General features: G+C 40.4%; 2 protein-coding genes across 6 annotated transcripts in view; one reads left to right on the forward strand and one right to left on the reverse strand.

Moving 5' to 3' along the window:
* Positions 1-7,691, forward strand: part of LOC127580673 (homeodomain-interacting protein kinase 1-like) — a 90,564-nt gene extending 82,873 nt beyond the window's left edge. For all 5 annotated transcript variants that reach the window (XM_052034366.1, XM_052034367.1, XM_052034370.1 and 2 more), the window contains one exon: positions 1,908-7,691. In XM_052034366.1, the coding sequence (XP_051890326.1) occupies positions 1,908-2,396 (489 nt within the window). In that variant the 3' untranslated portion in view covers positions 2,397-7,691. The remainder of the gene's footprint in view (positions 1-1,907) is intronic.
* A 12,834-nt stretch (positions 7,692-20,525) lies between these two features.
* mcee (methylmalonyl CoA epimerase) lies at positions 20,526-21,866 on the reverse strand. Its single transcript, XM_052034816.1, has one exon. It carries the CDS (start codon positions 21,822-21,824, stop codon positions 21,327-21,329), a length of 498 nt encoding a protein of 165 aa, XP_051890776.1. The 5' UTR covers positions 21,825-21,866; the 3' UTR covers positions 20,526-21,326.
* Between the last annotated feature and the right edge of the window lie 3,266 nt (positions 21,867-25,132).

Consider the following 25,132-nt stretch of genomic DNA (forward strand, 5'->3'; position numbering starts at 1 on the left):
CCATAATACTTTGTAAAATGGTAAGAACCCAGCAACGGTAACTTGCTTCAGTTCTCGAATACTGACAAGACTACATTGGTCTTCTATTTTAAGAACGGCTATTACCACATTGGAAGCAGTTCAAACAAAGTTCGCTAGATCTTTAACTGGAATGGGTGGGTTGTCTTATGAGGAAAGTTAGCTCAGGGAAGGCTTGTGTCTACTGTGGTTTAGAAGAGGGGGGACATGATCGAAACATATAAGATCACAAACTGTTTTGACAGCTGGATGTTTCCTTTTGGGGGAATCTGGAACAAAGGGTTACTGTTTAAAAATAAGACAGATGAGATGACTTTTTGTTCTCAGAGGTGCACGAGTCTCTGGTATTCTCCCTCAAAAGGCAATGGAAGCAGAATCTTTGAATATTTTTAAAATGAGAGGTAGATAGCTTGAGGAACAAGAGGGTGAAAGGTTACCGTGGGAATGTGTGGTTGAGATTACAGTCTGATCAGCCATGATCTTTTATGGTGGAGGAGCAACAAAAGAAACTGGCCCCTTTCTGCTTGTTCCGTGTGTGCATATGTATTACCCATTTGTAGATGTCCCAGGAAATGAAACTGGGCATTTTTTTATAGCAGATGCTTTTGCAACCAAATGGGCATGTGGAAGTCAGCACAGCTTGTGTTTGTGTCAGAACATTGTGAATAATTTTTAACATTGAAAGAAATAAGGCAGTCAACAAAGCAGGTTTTGAGGAGAAACTCAGTTCAAGGTATCTGAAAGAACAGATGCCACTAGTGGAATGATTAAATGTCACGCTGCTCAAAAGGCAGAGTAAAGAGACCCTGGAGGATTCTTGGACTGGAAGATGCTAGTGATAAGGAGAGTCCAGGACACAACCCATTTGAAAATGGGAATTAGGATTTTAAATCTGGGACCTGACTATGGTAGTAGCAGCATGGATGAAGGGTTGAGGTGGGTTGTGGCAAGGATGGAATCGAGCATTGTTGTGGAGGAAGTAGAGGGCAGGCTTGGTGACGGATGTGGTCAGAAACTCCTGGTCAAATATGCAGTTTTCTAGATTCAAATGTTTGCTAGCTGGGAAGTGATTATGGAGCATGTTTGTGCTTGGGGCCAAAAACAATAGTTTCACTATTTCTAGTCAAACATGGAACTGGAAGTCCCATATAGATTGGAAAGGGTAGCAGGTAGAAACCTTCCTCCCTGAGTGAGGTGTTGAACTATTTTTTATTGACAGCTAACAGATGGTCAGATTTCAGTGGGATTTTAGCTAATTATTTGTTACTAATCGGCACAATAACTGCTGCCCTACCATTAATGTGGTTTCATTTTTAAAAATGCAGTAGAATATATTTTATCTTCTCTCTCATTACATTGGATATTATTAAATGAGCCCAATCCCAAGGGTGTCAGCCCAATCTGCTGCATTAAACTATCTTATTTCTAAAGAGGTTATGGCTTACTAACCAGAAATATTCAATATTTCAAAGCAATCCTTCCCATCAGTTTTATTGCAGAAATAGTCGGGTGCAATGATGGTTTTATTACTGAAGAATCTAGTGATTAACACCATTTTTTTCCTATATTAAAGGCCATGCATAGTTAATGTAGGATATGAGGACATCACAGATTTTCCTGAGGTTTACTATCTTGTACCTTTCTATCCTTTAAACTGCAAAATGGTAGGCTGGAAAATGAAGGAACACAAAATCCCAGCTACTATGTCACAAATTAAGACTGCTTTATTCAAATTTTCAGATTAACTTGATACCCACTGGGATTTTAAAAAAAAATATTGCTGTATCACAGCATCACTTATCTTCCAGAAGTCACTTTAGATAATAAAGTTATATAACAACTTTGAAATGAAGAATGCAGTCTAATTTCTACTTCCTTTCTTTTCTTAGGCCCAGCAATCCGTGTCTCAAGAGCGGAGTGTGAATCCTGCTCCCCGCAGGCAACAGGCTTATGTTACTCCCACTCTTGCCCAGGCTCCTTACTCCTTCCAGCATAACAGTCCAACGCATCCGGGTGTTCATCCGCACCTGACAGCAGTGTCAGCTCCTACACATCTTTCAGGACAACCCCACATGTATACCTACACGCCAACTGCTGCTGCTTTAGCAACCTCCAGTTCCATGGCCCATCTTTTGAACCAACAGAGCTCCTCCAGACATGCCATGCAACCGGCCACGTATGCAGCTCATCCAACCAGTCTCCTCCAACAGGTGCCAGTCAGCATGGGCCCCAGCCTTCTGCCCTCTGCCAGCGTTGCTGCTAGCCAGTACCAGCATCCATTTGCCACCCAGTCATACATTAATGCCTCTCGGGCTCCTACACTTTATGCTGGCTATCCACTCAGTCCCACTAAAATAAATCAGTATTCTTATCTGTAGCTCTCTTATTTGCAAATGTGCTGTGCTACTGTACGAGATCTAGACAAATCCAGTTTTGTATGAAGGAGGAGTGCACTTCGTTCCAATAGTCAGGACTCTTCTGTGGTGTTTCTGTTTTGCTTCTGAACTGGGTCACGTGTCTGCAGAGCATCTGTCAGCAAGGAGACTTGGTTTTTTAACCCTTTTTCTATAAGGGTGTGGAAATAGACCACATTTTAACTATATTTTACAATGATTTCGAAAAAATTTTCAAAACCTACAGAATTGCTGTTTGTTTTAAATTTACTGTTGCTTTATTTTTGCCAGCTCTTTGCCTAAACACACTGATGAATCTGCTACTTGAAATGGGTTTATGCTGCTGAAAGTGTTAATACTATTGCTTAGGAAGTTAAACAATGCATTTTTTTTCTAGGCCTATTCATAATCGTGAGTAATGGATGCTCAGATTGGTTTGGTTGCTGCATCGGAGCCTGACCCAACCCTGACTTTCATAACTCATTTAATAGACATCTTCAAACATGCACTGTTTTGAGATGTTTTGGACCATTCGTGAGAGGGCTTCAAAATTTTAAAAAATGAAATTTTTTTGAATAGAGCACAAAATAGTTTGAAATATCACTTTTATTATATTGTAAGCAACATTAATTTTTTATTAATTTAGATTTCTTTAAGTATTGATTTTCTGAGCAGTAAAATGTGTAAGTAAGTGTTAAAAATGAGAATTGGAAACATTAACCTGCTCTTGTAAGAAATGATTCCTTTAAACATTTCACCTAGCTGTGATGTGTTGATGGACTGCCATCCATGCAGGATTAGTGAGCTTTACTTAAAGCTGCAGACAGAGCTGTTTAATCACTGTTTCAGCGAAGCTGTTTCAACTGGTGGCTTCTGTGAACTCCACTTGCCTCTGTCCTCCTAATTGATCAAGGACTCTTGATCTCAATGACACGATTTGGATGGTCACTGCTGGATTATGAAAAAAAAGAGTAAATTATTCCAAGTCATTCATGCTTTAATTCTGTGAAGAATGAGGGAATATTGTAATTGTACAGCACATACTATACCATCACTCTAAACACAGGTATTATAGTGGTGTGTTCTGGTACCTACATCACTGTTTGAATCCTTGATCTGTCCAGTTATCATTTAAGTGTCATTAGTGAAGTTTTACATAATTATGTGAGCACACATCCTACGTCTTTAAATTATTTCCAACATTGTGTTCTAGAGCCATTTTGTTCCTTTTCCCTGCATGACTTAATTGTTCCCTAGTGTCATACAGGATTAAAAATGTATTGCTCATCACCTCACTGTTTATAGACCTTCGTCACTAAAATCTATGGTATTGAATTGTTGGGTCAGTTAAGCTTGTGCAAGACAATGATATTACTGCTATAATATCTTGTGTATGTTAAGGTCTAGTTAGATTAATTCCAGCAAATAATACAGCTTTAGCATCTGGGCTGAAAAAGCAAGACGTGACTGAGCTTCCAGTGGAATTAGCTACAACAGTCTTTGGAATAAGTAAATTATGATACTTGAATTCTGTACTTTTAGTAATTCAACTTTTAGCTCCTTAATCGTCCAGAGGATTTTTATTTTACATACTTGTAATTTTGCGGTAAATTAAGTTGGAACATGTTGGAATGTACATGCAATGTCTTTAGATACACTTTGGATCTTTATTAATTGTTGTAGCACTGATGAAAAAGAAATTGTGTTTGAAAAGAAGTGGTTGCAGAACAGGCATCATCTGTGTGTTCTGAATGGGAGTAATTCTTTGACTCAGTTTTTGCACAGGTGTGAATGTTGTGGGGGTTTATTTGATGAGTCCTTTCCCCTAGATAGTGCCTTAACAGATTTTTACATAGTGCATTGAACTAATACTTTTACACTGTGCTTTAGAAAATCCCAACTTGCTACAGTTAGAACATTGGACTTGTGTGTGCACGGAACACCTCTGGAGAGTACAAAACAAAGTGATGGGAGAGGAGCACAGGAGAGGGTATTGTGCTGTTGGAACTGATTTTAAATCTTCGTCTTTTTAAAAGCAAAATCAGTTGACTATTTTAAAATTTGTTTTAGTTTAGGAAAAGGAGATGACATTTGAAACAGTATTCTTGTTTCTCTTTTTGAAGTTATTTTTCTTTTTGTTTGGCACATATAACCATGCTCCTTTTAATGCAGCAAGCTACTTAGAATGTGAAAATGCATGTATCCATGTACTGTCCTTTTAATTTTTTTTTAAGTTAAAGGTATGGTTAAGCATATCATAATTGTGTGAGGGTAGTGCAGTATTTTGATTTAAGTTTTTGGACAAGGAAAGTTATGTGCAATTAGCTTTAGGTGGTTGTGGTTCTTCTAGATGTGTATTTTTTATTTTAATTTTACTTTTCGATAGTTTGTGGATGCTTACATTCCTTGTGGCAGTAGGATGCTATTTTGAGTAAACCCTTTGAAAGCAACTGTCCAGATTTTGGTTTCACGCAGGCAAACTGCCTGTAAAGCACATGTTCATCACACCAAAGAAAAGCCTATTTATTCTGCCTCATTTACAGGGCATGGAATAAGTTGTATTGCTGAACAGATATGCAAGTATTTGTTAATCATTATTTTCAAATCTTTAAAAAAAAATCCTATTCCACAACCTAAATGTTCTTGCTGCAAGAAGTTGCTTTGTGCAGTTTGCATTTGAGTAATAAGCACACTACTTCCCCTTTCTGCTGTTCGAAGTGTTTATGTAAGCCATTTGTATTTTATAATGTTTTAAACTCTTATTTCATGCCCTGGTTTCATAAGGTTGCAAGAAGTTGATGTCTGTTTGGAGATCTTCCAGAGAACTGGCCTATGTCAAATACATCTGGTGTTGCGAAACCTATCTTGTTGCAAGACTTAATAGGGGATGGTGTCCTTGCAGGTGTTTCTGTACGAAAGGTTGTAGTTCTATGTGTACACTTGGAGAGCACGGATCTCCATTAGAATTTATCGCAATGCCAGCTTCGTAAAATGATGAACTGGTAGAAATGAGGGTTTACAGAAAAACACTAGCCTGCTGGTTCAGATGTTTTTATTAAAAAAAATTAAATTTCTAACATGGAACAAACATTCCACCAATACTTATATACCAGGTAACTATTTCTACAGCATTTTATTTTTACAGAATGCTCCATCTTCTAGACCTTTCAGATACCTGAATTGTTCAGACATGTACTTTCTATTCACCACAATCTCGGTTTGTATAAAGCAAACCAACGTGTGAGGATGGAGTAACTGGAGCATTGCTTTCTCTGGCCCAAGCATGTCATATGTTTTGTATTTGGCTTCAGCACTGTTTGCACACATCTTCTTCAGCAGGGATGGGAGAGTCCTCAAGCTCTCAGTTTAATGTATTGTGTAGGTTAATTTGGTTCACTTAAACTTGTGGGGGAAACGGATGGTAATTCAAATTTGAAAACTTTTTTCAGAAGTGAATTTTCACAGCTGCTTTATGGCAGATGGATTTTGATCGATGTCACAAACTCACTTTGCCACTTTTCCTCCATCCTTGCTTCCCCCACATCCTTGGATGGTGCAGCATCTGGAATTTACAGAATACATTTATATATTGTGATTTCTCATTGGATTTTTGACAAGCCAAGTGTTCATTTTTATTGCTATCAAGACTGAGGCTCATAATGTGGCATTTCATAGTCCTGCTGTATTGTATCTGTGTTGGTGCATTTTTAATAATTCTTGGCCTCAAAATGAGAGGGTTTTTTAAACTCACATTTATAATCATAAGGTTCAAAATAAGTCTTAAAATCTATGGCCAAGCACATTGTATTCTTTTATTGTTAGTTACAGTAATTGGGAGATGCATTTGCTGCAAATTTAGATTTGTGTAGTCTTTTTATCCTGCCCACAAACTGAGATGCACCAGTTCAATGGAGCAGAGGAAAGTATTTGTGACTTGTAGTTTATTTTGCTGTTCATTGTTATTGGTTGCAGGCATTGGATACTCTTGCAATGTTAGACTCTTGTCCAATTCTGTATTAATGTGTCCAAACCTGCTGCGAGAGATCCTTGATGGTGAAACTCATTGGGATTTTCTTGTGGGATGGAGCAAAATACAAAATTCTAGAAGTTTGATTTTATTTATGAAAACATTTGCCCAAGGAATGATGCTGGTTTTAACCATAAATGCAGATCAAATAGATCTGTAGATAAACTTGCCAGTGTCTTTGCACCTTTAAGTACTACTTTGTAACAAATTTTTGTCAAATGTTTTGTAAGGAAACCATCTGTATCCTGTGTAAGTCATTTAGTATCTAAAATGTATATTTAAAGAGATAGGCGCCCACACTAGTTGTATTTAAAATGATTGACGTGATCTAAGCAACACCTAAATGAACCTTGTCACAGTCCACCTTTGAATAGGGATACAGTTTACTTTTTCTTTTGGGAAGAATGAAGGGATTGGGATTTAGACCAAGACTAATCATGAATAACTTCAAGTTGATTATGCAGCCAATTGATTTTTTTTTGTATTTTTGAAAATCATTATAACAACTTTGATTCAAGTTCAACTGAGCATTTTTAGGGATTGAAGTTTGCTGCACTGATTCAAACAAAATTTTCCAGGATTTTTGTTTAACATAACCTGTGTAGGGCTGCAAAAGCACTGTCTCTTTAAAATCTATATAAACAGTATATATTTATAGGGTTGACTTATATGGTTACATATGGGTGTGTCATTATTTACTGTTGGCTGGAGCATGTTCTCATTATTTTGCTGTATGTGTCTGCATTTATTAATGCTAATCATATGTGGGTGAACCAGTGTTTTTTTTAAAATAGTATGATTGTAGCGAATGCAACAGTTGTTAGTAGCATATTTGGCTTGTATCATTGATATTGCTATAATAGGTTATTTGACTGGTTTGTATAATGTTATTTGCTACTCTAGTTCTTGTATGAACTGCGGTTTCTTACTTTTTGATATAGCTATGTGATTATCACATGTAATGTGTAGGCAGCTCATAGAAATTATTGATTTTTCTATGGTAGTCTGGCAGTTAAACTGTAGAGGTTATTGTAAAATAATAAATTTAACAAAAGATAAAGAGATTATAGTTATTTAAAAAAAGTTCATAATACTAACTTTAAACTGGGAAAAGGGGTCCATTGTGATGAAACTGTTTTATCTTGTAATTCACTGTTTTATTGTCTTTGGTTTCCAAAGTAGCTTGTCTTCTGATTGAAGTATTTTCTACATATGTTAAAAATGCATTGAGTTACCAATAAAATGGGCTACATTTGTGTATTTTTTTTGTGTCATTTTATGAGTCCTGGAATCAGCCTCTTTTATAAAGCCAGCTCACTGGATCATGAACTTTGATGCGTAGAGTTTTGTAGTCATTATCTCTCTGGGATTTGGAGTTGTCAGTTTCTAGACAGTGATCCAGAGAGAGAAACTCAACTACATCAAAATATACCAGAAGACTATTAATTTGCTTTTATTCCCTAACCTCGGGGATTCTCATTTATTCTGACTACAGCTGTCTTCCACCTTTGGTTCTCCATCTGTGGCCCTTGCAGAATGATTGAACGTGAAAGGGAGAAATAAGTATAGTGTCATATCAGAGCCTGATACAGCCCAGACCTAGTGTCCATGCATATACATTTACACTGATTTCCCTGCTTCAGGAATAAACCAATTACAAAACTCCCATCATTGTTTATGTTTTAGAAAAGGCCTCAGTTAAATATGGGAACCTTCTGGTCTATTTTGCACAGTTCCAGCCCAAGCAGTGTCCAAGCACAATCAAGATGCAAATTTATTGCCTCCAAAAGAATTTTCCTACTCTGCTTCCATCATCTTGGTATGTTCCTTGGTAAGATTATGGATATTATCCTTTGATCATTAAAATATAAAATCATATGTAGGAAAACAAATAGCAAAAACATGCAGCAAAATGTTTAAAGAGTAGCCACTGGGAAAAGCAATGAACTTGGTTATTTTTAAGCAGTGCATATAAAAGATGATCCAGAAATGACTGGATGAAGCAGCAATTTTTCTGATTAATTTCCCTATAGAAAAAAAGATTTTAGAGGTGACAATATATGGTTGCAAAGTGTTCATAAAAAAAGAAACTAGTAACACACCGCCCACCTGAATGAAGTTCATCCTATTTGCTTTGAGGTTCCAAATGAACTGTTAGAAATCTTGTCAAGCAGGGTTTGGAAATTGTCAGAAAACTCGTGGAAGAATTTGTGTAAGATGTCAGTAAAACTATTTATGCATTTCCCTTAGAAACTCCTCCCTATACGAGTTCTAAACAAGACTTGTTTAAACAAAAAAATCACTATCCTCTCCCTTTGGGGTAGGCAAGAGAGAAGGAACAGTGGAAATCAAGACCAAGTAGAGTTGGAAAAAGGCCCATCGAAAGAAGCAGGTGAAGTTAATCTGACTGGAAGGTGGAGGTGTGTCTCAATTTCTGGAAAGATTTGAGAGAGGGATGTTGAGATTGGGCCTGTGGGTGTGCTGCTTTGTAGGTTTCTATGAATGGGGAAAGGGCTTTTCTGTACCATAACTGTGAAAGACAGTGAGCCAATGCGAGAAATGCATAGCTCTGCAATTATTTGGGAAGAAATGGGTGTTGTGAAAGCTTTTGCTTGTTTGTTCTGTGATTTATGACACTTGCAGCAGGTGCAAGTGTCATAAATTTACAAGTATTTATCCCCTTTAAAACTTGTCTTTAGAGCATGATATCCTTTGAAAACTTTCTATCTTTTACAATTTTAATCTTGAAGTCTTTTAATGGTGGATATTTTTCCTTATTAACAAATATTACAAAATTATGGCTGCCCTTTAACCTCTTCTGGGGCCTAAATACTCCTCCCATGTGAAGAAGAAAAGTACTTGTGATATTTGCAATTTAGTCTACTCCATTTGGTATTGACAGTGTGGTTTACATTGGAGATGCCAGAGGTACATTGGGTGACTGGTTTGTAAAGCACTTCAGTCTGCAACAGTGACTCTTCCTGTTGGTTTTGGTCCCCCCCCCCCCCCCCCCCCCCCCTTGTCTTTGGCTTCTTGCATTACAAATGTGCATGAGAATTCAAAGCAAGAATAGGCTGCTCAAGTCCTTGATCCTGCTTTGCCATTGAATGAGGTAATGGTTAATCAGCCTGAATTCTCAACTCCACATTTCCATCTACCCAGAGTAACCTTTCAATCCTCTTTGCTCATCAAGAATTTATCTGCCTTTGCCTTACAAATATTCAAAGAATCTGCTTCCACAAGCCCCTTGAGGCAGAGGGCTCCAAAGACTCCTGATGTTCTAGAGAGAAACATTTTGGCCTTGCCCGTCTTGAATGACCAAACCCTCTTCTCCTGTAAGAGGAAACAGCCTCTCCACACCCATCCATCCAGATCCTTCAGGGTCTTGTATGATTCAATTACGTCACCCATCACTCTTCCAAACTTCAGTGGATAAAAATCTAGCCTATTCAAACTTGTGAGAAAAGCTTCATGTACCAGGTACTAGATGATTAAATCCCCTCTGAACAGCTTCCAACTATATTTGCATCCTTCCTCAAATAAGGAGACCAATATTGTACAGAGTACTCCCATCATGGTCTTGTCATGCCATATGTAACTCAAGGGTAACCTCTCTACTTTTGTATTCATTTTCCCTGGTGATAAACCATTCTATTAACTTCCCTAAATGCCTTTGTGAATCATGCACTTGGGCACTGTAATCCTTCTGAATCTGGAGCTCTGACATTTTTCATTTAGATTGATGCTTTTTTTCTTTAACATATTTTCCCATGATATTCCATTTGACAGATAATTGCCCATTTAATCTACCTCTATCCATTTGTAGCCACTTCCTGCGCTGTTTTAATGTGATCCAACATGAGCTCAAGGAACCTTCCAAAGAGTATCTCGTCTTCCAAATGGACATGTTACAGCCCTCACGGCTCAACATTGAATTCAATAATTTCACATAACCAGCCTTTCTAGCTGGTCAGAATTTGGCACTTCCAAAGTAAGTATCCACCTGTAACATTAATTCAAGTTTTTTTCCTCTTCTCTCCATGGACACTATTATCTGCCAAGTTTTTTCCAGTTTTTCAAATTTCCATCAACTTTGTTTTCGTATTGTCCAATTCCAGCATTGTTTTCCACCTTCCAATGCCCTAATTGATCTCCTATTTACACCTTCTCTAGAACAGTTCAACTAAATAAACAAATCGTCACCTCTATTAGCCAGTGCCAACCACCTTTTGTCAGTTAGCCCTTGGGTCTCCCCACCCCTTATCACAAGCAGTCCCCCTTCTCTACAACTTAAAATGTCATTGATTTCTAGTTCAGACAAAAGGTCAACAATCCAAAGCATTAATTCTGTTTCTCTTTCCACAGATGCTGCTTGGTTTGCTGAGTGTTTACAAGCATTTTCAGTTTCTTTTTTGGTACCAGATTTTCAACACGAACATTTTTTTTTTGCTGCTTAGCATCAAGTTACTGTTGCGTGTCTCTGATGTTACCAAAATATTTCTGTATTCATGAATCTCAGTAGAGTAGCAGCTTAGCTGGAACCACAGCAGAGCTTATAAACAAAAGCTGGTGTTGCATAGATTACTAAATACATTAACCACTGCAAAAACAAAATGAATCACTGATGCAATTAAATTATAACCCTCTGAGTTCATGTTAACAACAAAAAAAAGTATCTTGAGAAAAGCTGCCACCCTGGATGACTAGATTTCTAATCATTAACATGCATTTTCTGTTTCCCTTGAGTAGAGGAAGAACTTGTTAGTTTGTCATGATCTGTTAGAAGAAACAAGGTTTGGCTAATCACAAAGTCCATCTACAGCTCTAGAAAGAGATTGCTACTTCATTTGTTTTAGTCTGAAAGGGCAAGAATTTTACAAGGTGAACTTAGTACTTAAAGTAAAATTTTCCTCACATAACATGTGGGCTGATGACTCCCAAATCAAATGTATTAATAGGTACAAAAGTTCCCTGATCCCTGCCAATCCTGGACCCTGCTTATAACTAATCTTGAATAACATTCCCCAGACAACTGGTGGACATTAACCTGTCTTCAGGCCTTTTGGTGAGATTACCTGTGCTGAACCATGGACACATTTGTACTTTGAGACCACCTCCATGACCTAAGGCTAAATTGATTTAAATTGCTCTCAGACTTCATGACTGCCAGCATGCCTGATGAACCAGCCAGACTTTTCCTGCCTGTTATTTTCTAGTATTATATTGTGAAGCATCTCCCACCATTGTTGTGTTACATTGTTGAGGCATTTACCTCTTGGTTTTAACTCTAGATTGTTTCAGTTCTACTAACTTTAGATCATTGTAAAACTCTAGCAAGATGCAATTTCCTATATCTTTAAGTTTTCATTCTAATCTCTATTTATTTAACATTTGATAAAGCACTCAGTCTAAGAAAGTTGAAATCCCTGCCTATTCATTATTTTCAAAGCATTCTACTTCATTCTTTTCCCAATAAGATTACACTGGTCAGGGAATGGTATAACAACGATCATTTTAAATCAATGTATCATGCAAAGAGTGACTCCAACACCCACTGCAGATGTTATCTGCTATAAAAACAAAGTAGTAGAAATTATTCAGCAGGTCAGGGAGCATCTGTGGAGAGAGTTAACATTTCAGAGTGAACAATAATGTAACAAGTGATAAACATTCTGAATAGAAAGCCATTAATGAAACTTGTGGAAGAAAATGTCTCAATTAAGCTATTAAATAAAAAGACGGATTTATAAAGACATTCTGTATCTTGTAACCTCTGAGTGCTGGCTAATTATTTTTTTCCTGTGGAAACAGTGAGATAGCAAGCACAGGTGGACGATGGCAGAGAACAAAATGGTGAGTGGGAGGTCCAGAGCTGTGTAAGGTGGGGTAACCCAGGTAACACACACAGTACTTTCTGTACCATCTGAAAGAGAAATCACTGCTTCGTAGTCCTAACTGAAATGCAGGAATATTAATGGGGGAGTAGAGAGAGAAAAACATGCTAGAACTGTGAGATTCGGAACACAGCAGTCACTAGATGACTGAAATAATAAAGAATACTAAAAATACACAGTAAGAATAAACTGAATTAATGATACTTTTCATCAGTATTGATCACTTCTGACACAAACAGGAAAGGCTGATTATCTGAAACTGTTGAATTCAATATCGAGTCCCAAGGGCTGCCAAATTGTTTCTGATAAGGTGTTGGGATAATTGGATTTCCAGCTGCCTCTTGTCCCTAAGTCTGTTTCCCTTGTTGTTGATTGGGTGTTGACCAAAGCTCACTTCCACAGCACTTCCAGCATCTGTGGGGTTATTTTTTTGCTTACTTAACTAACTTTGAGCTTTTCTATGAGGTAATGGAGAGGGTTGAGGATGTCAATGTGATTGATCTGTTTTTTTAAAGAAGACATATGAATGATAGAGAAATGGGGGGGGCTATGTGGGAGGGAAGGGTTAGATAGATCTTATAGCAGGATAAAACATCGGCACAACATTGTGGGCTGAAGGGCCTGTACTGTGCTGTAGTGTTCTAAGTCTTTCTAGAAGTATTTGGTGTGCTGAATGGGATAGACTTGGAGCAGCTCTGCTAGCTCACATCTGGACACCAATGAGGCCCCACCACAGTTAGTTAGTCCCAGCCTCTTGGAGAGCAGGCAGAAGGTATGACTGGAGAAGGCAAATATGCTAAAGACCCGTAAGCAAATTTTGTAAATAAACATGCAGCTTATTTAATCAACTAGATCTGTGTAGCTTGGAGCACATAAAAGGGGTCAATGCAGAGCAACTTTTTTTTTATTCTGCATAGAAGAATGAAGAGGGTGGTGGTGTTTCTTTGGAAGTTCCGTGGAGCAAGATTGTGACAACCAAAACTGGTTGACCTCTTCAACTGTCATTTATTTTGGGACAGTGGTTAATGTTCTCCAAGGAGCTTCTTTTCATAAGTCAGTTTAAGAATGACCTCAGCTCTGGCTAGGGGAAATCAGGATGTGAAAGGAATTTAGCTTTGATACAAGTATGAAACCGACTGTCCTATAAGCCATTGGTATAATGAACTGTTGGCTGACCTGGAGTGAACAGTATGAAGGAAAATATTATTGTGAACACTTGAGGCCAAAGTGGCAGGAATAGTCCTGAGTGAGGAAGTAAACTAATGACAATGTACCAGTTCAAAACAGCCTTAAAGGAATCAGCAACAATAAAGTTCATTGAAGTGTCCGAAAGCACTGGATGTAAAGGTGGACTAGTAATAATTCCAAGTGATCAAATGTATCAACAGATGATCTGTTGGAGGAGCTCAACGGGTCAAGCAGGATCTGTGGTAGGAAAGGAATTGTCAATGTTTTGGGTTGAAGCCCTCCATCAGGACAGTAGCAGATGTACTGTATCAAACTATTCCAGTTATTTTAAATTTGACCAAAGTGAGATGGTGCAGCAAACAAATAGTTAAAGACTTTTGGGAATTCAAAGATTTGGAAAGTCAGTTTGAAGAAGTGAAAAGTGGTTTACTTCACCCCACTATGATCATAACTTAAGTTCACAAGGGGAAAGGAAGAGGTTTGATGAATAAATTAATGACATGAGTTAAATTGACAGGAAATTTCCTGATTGAAGAAAGCAAAGAGGCAACTTAAAAGTTTTGTGCAGCACAACAATGGTTCAATACAGCAACAGCTATATGAAGATCTTATAATGACTCTTCATTTTATGAACTTTACTAAACTTAGATATGGGTTGAAAAATAGATCAACTCCTAAAGCAAGGTGATAATGTTTGGGCATTCCAGGATGATGTGGTAACTGGTTGAACCATGAAGAAGAACCATCAAAATTTAAGGCATGTCATTGTGCCACAGCAGGAACAGAAGAAACTGTTTAGAAATGACCAATGTCCTGGGGAGTCGGGACATCAGTCACTTGAGGAAGTCTCCTGTCGGCAATACTTTAGGAAAATGTGCCTTTAGTTCCTGTAGACCAGAAATTATCTGAATTCTATCCAGCATGAGGGACAAGGAGACCTTTTCTCTAACTAGTTTTTTTTAGGAAAAGCAGACTGCAATTTGAAGAAGTTGCAAAAAAATTCCTTTTCTTTCACAAACAAGATAAACCCAAATAATCAGTTTACGTCAACTGTTCTCCTCAAGGATTTTGTATCTGTCTACAGAACATCCCTGGGGAGGAATAGCTTCTCCGGATGCCAATTTAGTTGAGAGTTGCTTCCCCACCACATGGACTCTTTGGTGAAAAGTCATGACAGAGGATTAGTTGGGTTAGGGTGCACCACCTTAGGAGTAAGCTGAAACTGGAAGGTACAATCATAAAGTGAGGGGTTTGTATCAACCTGTTGTCACAGGTATGAATCTTTTGTGTAGGAGTTCAGCGCAAATCTGGGCAGTTTACAAGGAAGCTACTGATGAGTCACTCAAACTGCAGACAGGGCAATGCTGGGGTGAGTTGAGTCCACAACCAGAGTTAGAGCTAATTATATGGGAGCAGGAGTTTCAGTTGATCAAGAGTTAATAGCTGTGTAAAAGGTTGTATCAACAGCTGCAGCAATGTACAGTACTTTATAGTTAGTAACATTTGTATGATATATGACGAATTCTTTTGTAGTTTCTTGTTATTATTTGTTGTATTTTATATTACACCCACAGAGGAACATTGAAACACTGTAGACTGAACATATTGGCTCCTCTTCTGGCTCAGCAGGTATGGAGAAATGGGAGTCCCTGAGGAAGAAAGAAACCACTGAATCAGAACAGATGCCTGTGGTTCTGAATTGTACCCTGAGACAAGTGGGGAGAGGAAAATGCCTAATCCATTTTTGTTAAGATTTATGTTTTTTTTTTGTTAGTTAATGCTATTACTTTGGTCAGTAAATAAATTATGTTGTAAATTAATCACTAGCTTATACATCTTGGAAGAAAAACAGCAATCCTGGAGTGCTCTTCAAGCTTAGAACTGCATTCTCAACGTGATGTTCTGTGCAAGGGTTCTGGAGATGGAAAACGAAAGGTGGATCACTACCGCCCCCCGTTGGCTACTCTCCATCAATGCGGCCCATTTCTGCGAGTTGTTCTACCATTAATTTCATTGAAGGAATTTGCCTGATGATACTTATAATACCATTAATTGTGTTGCAACTTTGCTTTGTGCCAATGTTGCTTTTAAAATAATTGATGATGTAAATATTTCTTTGGATCATTAGCACTAGTTTTCCTACTTGCCTGCATGTCACAGTGCAAGTGGCCATGACACAGGATATATCCCAATCTTTCACTCACCTGCATAGGCTTTGATCCTTTACAGCAATCTAACAACATAATTGCTCAAGAAATTTATCACTATGCTTGGAAAGAATAGTTTGTGAGGTTCAGTAATGGGATAAGTGGCTCTGGAGAACCATTCTGGAGTGCTGGAAAACAGGCCCCTGAAGCTGGCCAAATACCAAAGGGTTGCTATTTTGTTTTAAGGACAATCATATGTGCACTGTTTAAAAAAAAGCACAGTAGTGTTGTGAATGGTATGTGCACGGTTTGTGATGATCTGTGATTCTTCTCTTTTCAAGGATTGTAAAATCTGTAATAAATTTCCTTTTCCTGACAACAGGGCTGCCATTCTGTCTGAAATAGTTAGACTTCCTGCAATGATAAAATGCACATGAATTCTAGAGTTGTCTGCATCATCTGTAGGATAACAAGCTGTAGTGAAGAAATGTGGCTTCTTGTCTCTGCCAACAGAGCTGCTGTTTATTCAAAATGGTATGAAATGCTCAGACTTTAATGAACGTCACTGTTGTAGTGAATAATTGTCAGTATACCCCTTCACGGGATTAAAAGGCTCCCTAATTGTCCTCTAGTTCAGCATCAGACATGGGGGTCTTCTGTAGATACATTTCCACTGAGACAGTTTGTGTTTGGTGTTATATGTTTGAACCTGCAGCCTCTGATTCAGTCCTTTCTGGGAAAAGTTGCCTTTCGGGGCCTGAGTGAAATGTGCGTCTCACCTTGCTGCAGGGCAGACAGAGGGAAAAAACTTACAGACTGAATCACTGGCAGAGGATTGCTTATCCACCAGAGCTCAATATCAGCAGCAGCTTAAACATTGTTACTGGGGACTGGAGGGCTTGAGTTACAGGGAGAGGCTGGATAGGCTGATGTGTTTTGCCTGGAGTGTCAGAGGCTGAGGCGTGACCTTACAGATGGATACAAAATCGTGAGGGACATAGATAAGGTGGATAGTCTGTTTTTCCCAGGATAGGGGAGTCTAAGACTAGAGGGCCTAAGTTTAAAGTAGAGCATATAGATTTAGAAGTGACCTTAGGGGCAATCTCATGCATAGGGTGAACAAGCTGCCAGAGGAAGTTGTAGAGGTGGGTACAATTACAATGCTTTAAGGACACGTGGAAGGTACATGGATAGATAGAGAGATATGGGCCAAATGCAGGCAAATGTATCACGGCTTGGTACGGCAACTGCTCTGCCCAGGACCGCAAGAAACTGCAGAGAGTTGTGGACTCAGCCCAGTGCATCACAGACACCAGCCTCCCCTCCTTGAACTCTGTCTTTATCTCTCGCTGCTTGGTGAAGCAGCCAGCATAATCAAAGACCCCACCCACCTGGGTTATTCTCTGTTCTCTCCTCTTCCATCGGGTAGGAGGTACAGGAGCCTGAGGGCACGTACCACCAGACTTAAGGACAGTTTCTATCCCACTGTGATAAGACTATCGAACGGTTCCCTTATATGATGAGATGGACTCTGACCTCACGATCTACCTTGATGTGACCTTGCACCTTATTACACTGCAACTTCTCTGTAGCTGTGACACTTTACTCTGTACTGTTACTGTTTTTACCTGTACTACATCAATGCACTCTGTACTAACTCAATGTACTCTGTACTAACCCAATGTAACTGCACTGTGTAATGAATTAATCTGTACAATCGGTATGCAAGATAAGTTTTTCACTGTACCTCTGTACAAGTGACAATAATAAACCAATACCAAATGGGATTAGCTCCAGTAGAGATCTTGGTTGGCATGGGTGATTTAGGCCAAAGGGCCTGTTTCCATGTTGTATAACTTTGACTATACGACCCTACCCGATTTCATTCAATGGATTAAGTTACTTTATTTATCTCCCTCTGCTCGAGTTCTTACTAACTTTCAAAATTGCAAACCTTTTAAACTTCAACGGGGAACCAGACAGGGATGCCCTTTGAGCCCTTTGCTCTTTGATCTGGTTAGAACCATTTACTATTGCTTTTCGAGAATCCAGAGATATCGCTAGTATCTTTAGAAGGGGTATTACCCATAAAATTTCGCTCTGTGCTGATGATTTTTTACTCTTTATTTCTAATGTTGAGACCTTGTTACCTCCTCTGCTTTCTCTACTTTCCTGTTTCAGTCAGTTTTCAGGATACAAATTGAATTTATACAAGAATGAACCTTTTCCTTTGAATAATCTGATATCACTTGATATTAACCTAAAATTGTAAGAAATCATTTTACCTATTTGGGTGTACCAATTACTAAAAACTATAAACATTTATTTAAAGAAAATTTTCTTACCTTACTGTATTATGTGAAAAGGGTTTTATCAAGTTGGTCACCCTTCTCTATATCATTGATTGGCCGAATTAATTCGATTAAAATGAATATTCTACCTAAGTTTATATACCTATTTCAGGCTTTACCTGTTTTTATTCCTAGGTCCTTTTTTGATTCTCTTGATTCAATTATATCTTCCTACATATGGAAAAACAAACATCCTAGATTAAATAAAGATCACCTTCAGAAGGTTAAAAAAGATTGGAGGTTTAGCCTTACCTAATTTTAGGTTCTATTACTGGGCAGTCAACATACGAAATCTTATGTTTTGGCTACATTACATTAATCATGAGGCTTGTCCAGCATGGGTTTCTTTGGAAGCTAACTCTGATAAAAAATTTTCTATTATCTCTTTGCTTGGTTCTTCACTTCCCTTATCATTAAATAAACTAACTGATAATCTAGTAGTTAAACATGCTTTGAGGATTTGGTTACAATTTAGAAAATATTTTGGCTTATCCAGATTTTCTTTGTCTAGTCCCATTTTTTTCAAATTTTTTTTTAAACCTTCCATGACTGATGTAGTTTTTAAAGAGTGGGACAAATCGGGTATTGTTTGTTTTCAAGACCTGTTTGTTGGAGGAAATCTTTCTTCATTTGAACAATTGTCAACCAAATATAGTTTACCAAAAACTTATTTTTTCCAACATTTACAAATTAGAGACTTACTCCGATCGCAATAACACTCTTTTCCTATGAGTCCTGATAAGAACTTACTAGATGTAATTTTTAATTTGAAGCCTTTTTATGATGGCTCAATATCTAATATTTATGACAGGTTATTAAGAATGAATAAGGCTCCTTTAAATAAAATTAAAAATGCTTGGGAACAAGCCTTGCAGATTTCAATTTCTGAGGAAACTTGGAATGAATTTTTTAAATTGGTTAACACTTCATCATTACGTGCCCGTCACGCTCTCCTTCAATTTAAAGTGGTCCACAGAGCTCACTTGTCTAAAGACAAGCTATCCCGTTTTTAATCGGATATATCTCCCTATTGTGATAAATGCAATAACGGAAAGGCTTCTTTAATTCACATGTTTTGGACATGTCAGAGTCTTAAAAAATATTGGACAGAGGTGTTTCAAACTTTTTCTGTGTTCTTTAAAATAAATTTTAAACTTAATCCTTTGACTGCATTATCTGGGAATGTTCGAGAAAAAGATATAACTTTGGATGCTTCTGATCTACACATTCTGGCTTTTGTTCCTCTTATAGCCAGGAGGGCTGTGTTGCTTAAATGGAAGGAAGTCACTCTGCCTACTCATGTTCAATGGTTATGGGATGTTATGTCATTACCTAAATTAAGAGAAGATCCGTTGTTCAATTTCAGAATCTAACTTAGACTTTCAAATGCTGTGGGTCCTTTCTTTGAACTGTTTTCAAAACCTTTGATCTGGGGGCTAAAGTACAGATATTGGCTGATATCATTATGTGTCAAGGGTTTTCCTTGTCCTTTTTTTTTACTGAACAGCTTTGGTCTTCGTAGTGGGTTTAGATTTTTTTTATAATAAAATTATTCCAATTTATTTTCTGGTTATTATCATGTTTGATTATTAATATAGAGTATTGTGATTTCAAGTATGATTTAACACAATGTATTTAGTAGTATTTTTATCTTTTTGATTCATGTACTCTGTATTTTCTTTGCAGAAAAATATTGTAAAAAGACTATACGACCATCAGATGTGTGTGACAGAATTCCATTTCACAAAGGAGACTGCTGATCCAATCACTGACCTGATCAAGGATGACCAGGAGAAATGCTTAAGGGTATTGTTTTGAGTGAATTCATGGTGACCATTGAATTTCTTTGCATTGGGCTCTTTCCAATTGGCTATTAGAGGTAATGAGCAACATTGCCGAGGGGGCAGCAAGGGCAGCAGCCAGCAGTATTCAGACCGGCAAGTAGCAGTTGCACTGGAGTCCATCAGTGTGCACCTGTCAGAAACAGCAGAGGGACAGGGCCACAACTTTCCACCAGAGGCTGGATTCTTTCAGGTGACACACATCATACTAAAGCCACCTGCTGGTGCTAATCACTGCAGATGCATGTACAATAGATTTATTCAATGGCATTAGGTCCTGCATGATGCCCATGTGGCACTGTGCACAGGGTCTGTACAGATAAGAGGTTGCCTATTGAAACCTTGACCGATGATGCCCTATTGCCGCGCCAATACTGCAGCTCAGGACAAACACAATCCTGTGCACGTCGCAGGTGGTGAAGAGGACAGTCACAATTTCTGCTGCCTGGACAGGTCAAGGGGGACATTGCAACATTTACCTGCAACGTTTCACTGACTGCGGCTGGTTGCTGACTATTGCACAACTTTGCACTTAATGAGGGGCTCAGCCTTAACCAAAGCCTTCAAACCAACACATTTCTTAATGCCAATGTGTTGGAGTGTTCTCCCAGCCTTCTAACTCAAACAAAAATGCTAACAAGTGACTTCTTGAAAGGGTTGACACAATTTTGTTTTAAGGCTGTTTTAATTTGAAATTTTAACAGCATTTTGTACAGAGTTCAGAATACTAATTTAATATTTGAATTGTTCAGTGTACAGAAGTGTACAATTTAACACAAGAGAAACAAGTTGTCCACAAATAACACTCCCCGGCCTTTAATGTTGATCTTGCAGAAGTAGAAATATTTTCAGTTACTTGTAAAGGCTGTGGCCAAAAATGCAGAATTAAATAAATTATGGAAACTCTCACTCCACTCCCCTCGTGATCACTGGAGAACAAAGATCTTCGGTCTGTTGAGCATTCCTGGTGAGGAAAAGTCCTGTTTGAGATTTTAGTCCAACTTGATACAGTGATAATCTGCTTCAGGCAAGCTGAAAAAGAAAACTGCAGGTGCTGGAAACACTCAGCAGGTCAGGCAGCATCAGCGGAAAGAGATAACAGTTACAATATCGGGTCAAAACTATTTCTCTTCTCACAGGTGCTGCTCGACCAGATGAGGAGTTGCCAGAACCTCTCGGGTGTTGCCAGATCTCTGGTAGACTTGGATTAATCAGGAGGCTGAAGCGAAGTCCCAATGCAACAGGACGTTGGGCGGTGTGGTGTCAATTCGGAACAGGAAACGCTGGAACACTCTCAGCAGGTTGGCGGAGGGAGAAGAAGAGTCAACACTTGGGCTCAACACTCTGCTGGAAGAACTCAACGGGTCGAGCAGCATCTGTGGTGGTGGGTGGGGGGAGGAACCGCCTCAGGATCAGATGAAGCCAGCGCCCCGCAGCCTCCTGCGTCTCCTCGGGGAGGGGCGGCTCTCAGGCCTCCTCCAGCTCCAGCAGGACGCCGCCGCAGTCCTTGGGGTGGAGGAAGATGACGGGTTTGCCGTGGGCTCCGAGCCGGGGCTGCGGGCTGAGGGTGCGCACCCCCCGGGCCCGCAGCTGCTGCAGGGCGGCGGCCAGCCGGTCCACCTCCAGGCAGATGTGGTGGAGGCCGCCGGCCGGGTTCCTGCGGAGGAAGCCGAGGATCGGGCTGCCGTCGCCCAGCGGCTCCAGCAGCTCCAGCCGGGCGCCGCCCAGCTCGACGAAGGCGGCGCGGACGCCGTGGTCGGGCAGCGCCAGCGGCTCGCCCACCCGGCCGCCCAGCACGTCCCGGTAGAAGGCGCGGGCGCTCTCCATCTCCGGCACGGCCACCGCCACATGGCTGAGGCGGCCGAGCTGCCAGGGGGAGCCCGGGACCCCCGAGCTCAGCGCCCGGGCTCCCCGGACCCCCGAGCTCAGTGCCCGGGCGACCTTCAGCGCCCACACCGCCGCCATCTCGGGCGCCTCCTGACCCTGAGGCCCCGCCTCCTGAATGAAGCTCCGCCCTCTGGATGCCCCTCTGACTGAGGCCCCGCCCTCTGGATGAAGCCCCGCCCCCTGGATATCCCTGCTCCCCTGGACGAAGCCCCGCCCCCTGAATGAAGCCCCACCCATGACTGAAGCTCCTCTCCCTGGATATCCCGCCCCCCCCGGATGAAGCCCCGCCCCCTGAATGAAGCTCCGCCCCCAACTGAAGCACCGCCCTCTGGATGCCCCTCTGGATGAAGCCCCGCCCCCTGAATGAAGCCCCACCCATGACTGAAGCTCCTCTCCCTGGATATCCCGCCTGCCCCTGACTGAAGCTCTGCCCCTGGATATCCCTGCCCCCCCATGAAGCCCTGCCCCTGACTGAAGCTCTGCCCCCTGGATATCCCTGCCCCCCCATGAAGCCCTGCCCCTGACTGAAGCTCCTCCCCCTGGATATCCCTGCACCCCCTCCCCTGGATGAAGCCCCGCCCCAGACTGAAGCCCCACCCCCAGATAGCCGAGCCTCCTGGATGAAGCCCCACCCCTGACTGAGGCCGCAATGCCCCCCACCCCAGATGAAGCCCCTCCCTGAATAAAGCTCTGGCCTCCGATTGAGACCCTGCCCCCTGGATGCAGTCCCTCTCCCTGACTGAGCCCCCGACCCCCTGCACCAAGCCCTGCCCCTTGGGTGAAGCCCCGCTTCCTGGATTAGGCCCTGCCACTGACTGAGGCCCCACCCCCTGGATGAAGCCCCTCCCCCTGACTGAGGCCCCATCCCCTGGATGAAGCCTGCCAACCCTGGGTACTCAGGACCCCGGGGAATCAGTGGGAGGCTGCAGGAACCACATTTTTATTATTATTAGGGTCTTATTTTAGCTGAGTGTGTTTGTTTTATTGGTTGTGAATGTCCAGGAGAGGAGAACAGGAGTCCCTTGGATCTTAGAACAGAGGATGTTGGAAACACTAGCCAGTCAGGCAGCATCTGTGGTGGGAGGAAAAGCACTAACATTTGAAAAGCACAAGAGACTGCAGATGCTGGAATTGTCGATGTGTCTAGTGGAAACCCTGCCTCAGGACTTCTGATAATGAACTTGATTTTGACTGATGCAGGGTTTTGACCCCCAATGCTGCCTGACCTGCTGAGTTCCTCCAGTAGATTGATTGTTGCTGGTAAAAGTTGGAAAACGAAGACAGTGCAGGGGAGGGGTAGAGAGAGCAAAGGGAATGACTGTGATTGGGCAGAGATCGAGTGAAAATTGGTGACACAGACCGATTTCAGATGAATGAGTTTCTTAACAGCATCTAATCTGTCTGGTGGAGGTGTAAATAGAAGATTAATAGAAGAGAACAAAGGAAGTGCTGGAACTATCAGACCTGTTTGATTAATTGCCAATGAGTTACTTTAACTGGAGTTGCCAGTCCTATTAATAAGGAAGTTAGCTCACAAGTGCCCTGATGAAAAGGTGTTATCACAGGAATTTCAATAGTGTAATTGTTGTCATAGCAAATAGTAATGAAGTATCACCTAGATGAAACAGGATCCAATCAAGTAGCCCATACTTCAATTAAAGCATAAAGGTCAAACAGAAGAACTAATAACGTGGGCTCCTCTTGCACGAGTCTGTAGAGCAGAGTATTGTTGTTAGTTATTCATTCACTAAGACACAAATATACACAAGGAAAACACTGGAGAAACCAGGTGTAGACTAGGTGACCATTATGTGGCACACCTGTGCTCTGTCCACAATGGCCAACTATAGCTTCTAGTTGCATGTCATTTTAATCCTCCTTCCCACTCCCATACTGATCTGTCTGTCCTCGGCCTTCTCCATTGCTGCAGAGAAGCCAAACACAAATTGGAAGAATAACGTCTCATATTGAGCTTGAGTAGCTTAAGCCAAGGTATGAACATTGAATTTTCCAATTTCAGTTAACCCACACCCTTGATGCTCCCCTCCTGCACACATTCACCTGCCCACCTAGTTTTCTTCTCTCTTTCTTCACCTTTCCCATCCTCTCCCCCTCCCTCACTGGGCTCCGTCTGCACATTGTCCCCTGCCCACCTGGTTGCACCTATCATCTACCAGTCTCTGTCCCATCTCTCCATCGTCCTGCTATAGTCTGACAATCTTTCCCCTTCCCTCTCAGTCCTGATGCAGGGCCTTGATGGATATCTTTTGCCTCCAGACATGCTGCTTGATCCACTGAATTCTTCCAGCATTCTGTTCTTTGTTTCAAGTAAACTTTATTTGTGATAATTAGCTTCAACTGAACTTTAAGCAGGTACAGTGCAAGGTATAACTACATAGTATAGTTTCTTAAGGTAACAGCAACCCATCAACCATAAATACCTCCCTAACAGCTAACAGACATGCACCATCTTACTCTCTCCTTAAGAAAACTGAACAATACCGTATAAACAGATAAACATATTTACACTGGAAGCATATATACACAAGAAATGCAGGTACAATCAAGCCAACACAGGTTGCATGGTTACATTTACAAACATACTACATATGATAACATACAATTCTATCTAGGTGCAACAAACCTCTGTTCAACTTATGTACATTGCATTCAACGCACTTGAAAAAAACTACAAGTGTTAACGTTACAAATTAAACAAAATCCATGGGCCACAAACCCATGCATCCAAATAAATGCTTGGATTGCCTTTAAAAGAAGGAACCACATCACATGTACCTGTTGTACTTCTGTTTGTCTGTGACATCTTTACACTCTTTGCTGGTACTTGCAGTTGGTGTTCCCCGCCACATGTAAGGTGTGAATGTTTTACCAACCCCAGCTTTGATGCTATCTTTGTCTTTCTGTATGCAGGTCAAGTGAGGATTGCTTCATTATCAGAGGAGCAAAAGGCAGCAGTGAAAGTTATAAACATCAGCCTTGTGATAGCAGAAAGGCCTTTGGCAAAGCAGTTAAAGATGGAAGAATTTAGGACATTGCCACGAGGACCTACTGCAGTAACATTCAGGGTAAGAGATTTATATTATTTCAAACGTTAAATACTACATTACTGGCTTTTTACTGTAGCATTTTCTGCACCATATTGCTGTGCTATAATATGATGCCGGACTTCCACATGATATCACTTTCTTGTATTGCGTTCAAGGAGGAGATAGATAGATATCTAAATAGTCAGGATATCAAGGGACATGGGGATAAGGCCGGTAATTGGGATTAGAATAGTTTTTTTTCTTCTTCTTCTTCTTCCCCCATTCCCCATTTCTCATTTCTATTTCCCTTTCCTTGGAGCAGACTCGATGGGCCAAATG

This window comes from Pristis pectinata, chromosome 20 (genome assembly GCF_009764475.1).
Source record: "Pristis pectinata isolate sPriPec2 chromosome 20, sPriPec2.1.pri, whole genome shotgun sequence".
NCBI classification, from domain to species: Eukaryota; Metazoa; Chordata; class Chondrichthyes; order Rhinopristiformes; family Pristidae; genus Pristis; species Pristis pectinata.

Coding starts and splice junctions, on each gene's coding strand:
- mcee (XM_052034816.1), bottom strand. CDS start 21,824: ATGGCGGCGGTGTGGGCGCTGAAGGTCGCCCGGGCACTGAGCTCGGGG.